This window comes from Aythya ferina (genome assembly GCF_964211825.1).
Source record: "Aythya ferina genome assembly, chromosome: 2".
NCBI lineage: Eukaryota > Metazoa > Chordata > Aves > Anseriformes > Anatidae > Aythya > Aythya ferina.
Genome location: NC_140297.1, coordinates 87,096,631 through 87,101,822, shown reverse-complemented (window position 1 = coordinate 87,101,822; position 5,192 = coordinate 87,096,631). Strand labels below are relative to the sequence as shown.

At 42.1% G+C, this 5,192-nt stretch overlaps 1 protein-coding gene across 1 annotated transcript; it reads right to left on the bottom strand.

Moving 5' to 3' along the window:
• Positions 1 to 386: 386 nt before the first annotated feature.
• On the bottom strand, positions 387 to 4,848 carry MED10 (mediator complex subunit 10). Its single transcript, XM_084508399.1, has 4 exons — positions 4,674 to 4,848; positions 3,953 to 4,036; positions 2,784 to 2,886; positions 387 to 1,193 (listed from the first exon to the last, which is right to left on the bottom strand). Exons 1-4 carry the CDS (start codon positions 4,799 to 4,801, stop codon positions 1,098 to 1,100), a joined length of 411 nt encoding a protein of 136 aa, XP_084364525.1. The 5' UTR covers positions 4,802 to 4,848; the 3' UTR covers positions 387 to 1,097.
• Between the last annotated feature and the right edge of the window lie 344 nt (positions 4,849 to 5,192).

The following is a 5,192-nucleotide window of genomic DNA, read 5'->3' as shown; positions in this document are numbered from 1 at the left end:
TTCCCCTTCAGCAAGGTCAAGTTTTTATATGCAAATTTGGTTTCTTTCACTGTAAAAGCAGTCTTCCGCACTATTCCCCTGGGTAGCAATCCCATCAAGCTGTTTTCTTTCAGGACTGTCTTGCATATAAACAGTAAGAGATCTCACAAATGAGTTTGAATCTATCCAGAAACACTTCATGTGAAAATCACTGATCCCCAAAATCTCCTGCTTCAATTAAAGCTTTCCCCACAAAAAGCAAAATGCCAAGATGTAAAAATACCTGTAAATATAACTTGTAACACCCAAGTTTTGATACCTACTTCATTTCCTTCACTGACACTGATAAATATGTTAATTTACACAGCTTTCGGTTCTTTCTCTAAAGAGTAACACACAAGAGAAAGTTTATTTTTTTTCAAATTTTTATTCTCAACTTGCCTAAAGAAAATGAACAAAGGCCTACATTAAATACTACACAAAATATTAACATTGTTGAGGAGCTTATCCCTGAATATTCTCCATTTCTACATCAGTCACCTGCACTGCAGTTTACAGAACAAAACACGTATCTGAAGGTTTTCTTGGCTGTGATTCACTATGACACATGCAAACTGCAGCCCGACAGGCTCCTGTTCAGCAGAATTTTCCAAGGTGAACACAGTCAACTGTTTGTACAGTGATAAAAAACAGATTACAAATAATAAAAAAAAAAATCAGTATAATAAATATATTTCTCAAAAACAAATGAACCCACAACCCTGGAGCACATTTTTCAGAAGACAAAAAACCATGATTTTCTGCTCCGGAAATGCACTTCGTAGTAAATGCTATATAATCACCTGCAGGTTATCCAAACATTTCCAAAACCTTTCAGGAAAGAACCAAGTACCACAAGAAGTTTCAACAGCAATCTTTGAGTGAAAGCCTTCATAAAAATGCAGTAGCTTCAGACCAGAACCATGAGCGATCATCAGGCTGCTTTGTGTCCTTATCAAAGCCATCTGTAGTATAGTTTTTAACGAAGTCTCGGATACCCCACCTCTTCAGTCAATGTTTTTATAAAGAGTGGTAAGCGTCAATTTATAGAATTGACAATTTTAGAGTTAAAGGCCAACTTAAGGAGGAGGATCTTCTCCTCGAATAGCTTTGTACTTTGCCATGTCTTCTGGGAACACCTTCGTAAGTTCTTGAATTAACAAACTTTTAAATTTCTGGAAAGGAAAAGAACATAATTATCTTAAAAAAGACCCCACACATCCAAAGTAATGTTTACAAGAGTCAAAGAAAACACTAGCATGAAATCTGCTAGAGAAGGATCAGACTAAAATGCTTTTAATTAGTTATAAATCAACTAGCATCTTCACCTAAGAAACATAAAGCAGTGGTATCTCTCTGGTATACTCCGGTGCATCAATACTTGTCTAGGGTCTGGTCTCCCTATCTCTAAGCAGTTTCTTCCATGCATTATAACTTAAGGAATAAAAAATTGCATAAAAAATATGCTGGACTCTGAACCTTAACCTTCAAATATTTTTTTTCTCCTTACTTTTACCACCACATTCCTTTCAGATGCTTTCCATGAATTTCTTAGGACAATTTTGAAGCAAGAATCCCTCCCTGCTGCAACTACCTTCTCATCTCCTGGGATGGAAAAGAAAGTACTGGAGTAGTCCTATGCATTTTATTTCCCTTTCTAGTAGAAGATGATGATGGAAGGATTCCTATGCATTTTATTTCCCTTTCTAGTAGAAGATGATGATGGAAGGATATGGTAAGTAAGTGGCATTACTGAAATTAAAGGAAAGCAAGTAGTCTTTTCCCCCCCGTTACCCATCCAAGATCACCCAGAACAAACAGGAAGTCAGATCAGAATGAAGGCCATTCAACTTGTTTTAAACACAGTCTCCAGAAAGTAACCATAAACACTTCCAAGTTTAAGACATTCTGTTCCAGTCATACACCCTTCACTGTGAAGGTGACTTGTTTAGATGATGTTATTGATGCAAAGCTGATAAAGGACATGCCCACTTGATTTGCTGTGTAATCCCCTCCACCTCTAAGACGGAACTCACACCTGCTTCAGAAATGCACAACTGTTCCTACAACTTTTACAAGCAAGGTCCATTCTATCAAAAGAAAAAAATGCTGAGAATATACAGATACATGTATGTCTGCATTCTGCAGCATCCTCCACACTAATTTTAAAATCAAGCCTAAGAACATTATGAAACACAAACACCCATTTCTTAAGTCTCACTGAACCTCCTTTTCTAATTTTGCCATTCAGCAGTAGTTAAGACCGTATACCAGAATGCTTAAGTTCTTTCTGGATAAAAGTGCAAGTTCAAAAAACCCTAAACACTGGCATACATTTAAAGTCATTCAATAAAGACTAACTTGTGCTCATATAGACTATTAAAAATGGCAAACATGGTAAGACCCATTCAAGACTGTAAAAATACCCCTTCTGTTTTGCTTATTTCTAAATTTACACACGTCACGCCGTTACAGATATATAACAGTGTGAGGTACCCATTAGTATTCAGAACACAAATAACAAAAGATCTGCAACACTATATACTTTTAGTCGAAATGAATTCATAGCAACATCTGCATCTCCAGCTGTGAATTGCAAGCTTCCTGTACTGGCCTCCCTGTTAAGACAGAAGGATGCAGAGCAATCCCTAATGCAAATCACATTAGGGGATTTAATAACTGCACAAGTTAAATCCCTCCCCCCATATATATCTGGGGAAAGGACTGAACCAAATCCATTAGAAACTTCATTATTTCTGGCTTACCTTCATTGTGTCAATTTTTCCTTTTACTTGCTCATTTTTAGCCAAAGCTCGCTCCAGACACTCTTTGGTGTAAAGCTGAGGGTTGCGACCTTGATCTATGTATCTGAAAATAGAACAGATACTGCCTAAGGGACTGCATTGGTACTAGAAAGTTCTCCAAGGAACATAAGTATTCGCTCTGATTTATTTTTTTTATTACTATTTTCTGACGTGAATTTTGAAGAACACAGTTTAGATTAGTCACTTTCAAAATATAACTCAAGGAAGAGAGCAAGCAGCTCTCCTGACATGCTGTTTTAAATCTTTGTTTCCAGAGAGCCTGGATCTTTGAAGAAAATATCAAAAATATAATACCCAGCTCCTCTCATACAATAGCTACATATGAAAGTAGAAAGGTGAACCCTTCCATGGTAACTGCAAGGGTAATAACTATAAAATAGTTTAGTCAGCACATGGTAAGCAATTAACGCATAAGACACCACACAACTCGAGGAACAAGTATATGTACAATATTAAAGAGTAAAAATTGTATCAGCACCTGAACAAGCAAACATAATATAGCAAAATAAAAATATGCTTAAGTATTAGACAAAGGGAAACTCCATCCCTGAATGAAGAAAAAGGAATATTTAGGAGTATTATCATAGATAAATAATGAATGAAAGGCCTATGAGAAAGTCCCATACAGATAACACCATACCAGAACATAGCAAACCAATGATATTTTTGTTTTTACAAGATGCTGACAATTTACTAGTCTTCTGCATAAAAGCTGCCTTGTAAAGCTCTTATTCTACAATCAGAATTTTACTTTTAACAGTTAAATCTCTGACAGGAGGATGATTGCCACTAGTGAAATTAAAATACCTATGTACTGGCCTAATTTATTTTTGTTTGCAACTCTACAAACCCGATTCTAACCTAGCGTAGAAGTGCATTTCCAAAAGGAAGGATTACTTACTGTATTACTAGATGGGACAGAAGCTATATTACTGCCTACATGTATAGTGTCATCCAACGTAAATTAAAAAATATGTGTGGAAGAGATGAAATCAGGCGTATAGTTTATAATTTTCTGGTACCCCCTGGAATGTGGTTTTGGGAGGAGGTGCTGAAGGAGAAAGCCCCCAGAGTCCCCCAGCACCCGCCCCAGGCAGGAGGGCACTCACTCGAACACCTCCAAGGGCACGCTGATGTCGTGAAGCTGCTGCCGGCACTTATCGATGTCCTGCAGGCCCGTCACCATGAAATTCCTATGAGGAGAAAACGGGGTGGTTCGTGAGGAAAAACAGGCACCAGGATGGGATGTGGGTCATGTTTGGGGTGGGTTTGGGGGTGTTTGGGGTCGCTTTGGGACTGTTCTGGGTTGGGACTGGGGTGTTTTGGGTGGGCTTAGGGGTGTTTCAGGGTGTGTTTAAGGTGTTTTGGGTTGGGTTTGGGGTGTTTTGGTGTGTTTCAGGTGGGTTTGGTGTTTTTTTGGGGGGTCTGGGGTGTTTTGGAGATGTTTTGGGTGGGTTTGGGGTGTTTTGGGTCGGGTTTGGGCTGTTTGGGTCGGTTTTGAGGTGTTTTGGGGGTGTTTGGGGTGGGCTTGGGCTGTTTTGGGGGTGTTTTGGGTGGGTTTGGGTTGTTTTGGGTGGGTTTGGGCTGTTTTGGGGGTGTTCTGGGTGGGCTGGGGCTGTTTTGGGGGTGTTTGGGGCTGTTTTGGGTGGGTTTGGGGTGTTCTGGGGCTATTTTGGGTCAGGTTTGGGCTATTTGGGTCGGTTTGGAGATGTTTTGGGGTGTTTCAAGTGGGCTTGGGCTGTTCTGGGGGTGTTTTGGGTGGGCTTTGGGTCGGGTTTGGGCTGCTTTGGGGCCCGTTCAGGGGGAATGGCGCCGCGCGGGAGGCCTCACAGCTTCTGGTTGAGGCCGGCCTGGCTGCTGGGCTGGAAGTCGCTGACGATGATGCCGAGCTGCCGGATGTTCTCCACGAACTTCTCCAGGTGCTCCTCCAGCGAGTCGAACTTCTCCGACATCGCCATGGCCGCCCCGGCCGCCGCCACCGCCCCGCCGCCGCTTCCGGCGCACCGCGCATGCGCGGGAGCAGAGCGGGAGGGAGGGAGGGAGGGGAGGGTCAGGGGGAGGGGAGGAGGCGACGCCCCGCCCCCGCCCATAGCCGCCCAAGATGGCGGTTGCCTGTCAGGTTCAGGCAGGCTCCCACTCCGTTTAATTAAACACCTAATTAAGCAAAGCGCCGGCTGTCTGTACCGTACAGTCAGGCGGTGTTTCGCATCGTGTCCTGGAAGTCGGCATTGCGCTGGCTCCCTGCGGAACACCCGAGCACAATGGCCATTTGTCATTTACCGTGGCGTTTTAATTGCGCTTCCCACTCACCGCTTCCACAGCTGGCGGAAAATGAGCGCTAGACAAAAA

Excerpts from the sequence above, each read along its gene's own strand:
- MED10 (XM_084508399.1), bottom strand. The coding sequence starts at position 4,801 with ATGGCGATGTCGGAGAAGTTCGACTCGCTGGAGGAGCACCTGGAGAAG. Across the intron at positions 4,037-4,673 it reads GCCGGCCTCAACCAGAAGCT|GAATTTCATGGTGACGGGCC; the intron begins GTGAGGCCTCCC and ends TTCTCCTCATAG. Across the intron at positions 2,887-3,952 it reads GTGCCCTTGGAGGTGTTCGA|ATACATAGATCAAGGTCGCA; the intron begins GTGAGTGCCCTC and ends TTCTATTTTCAG.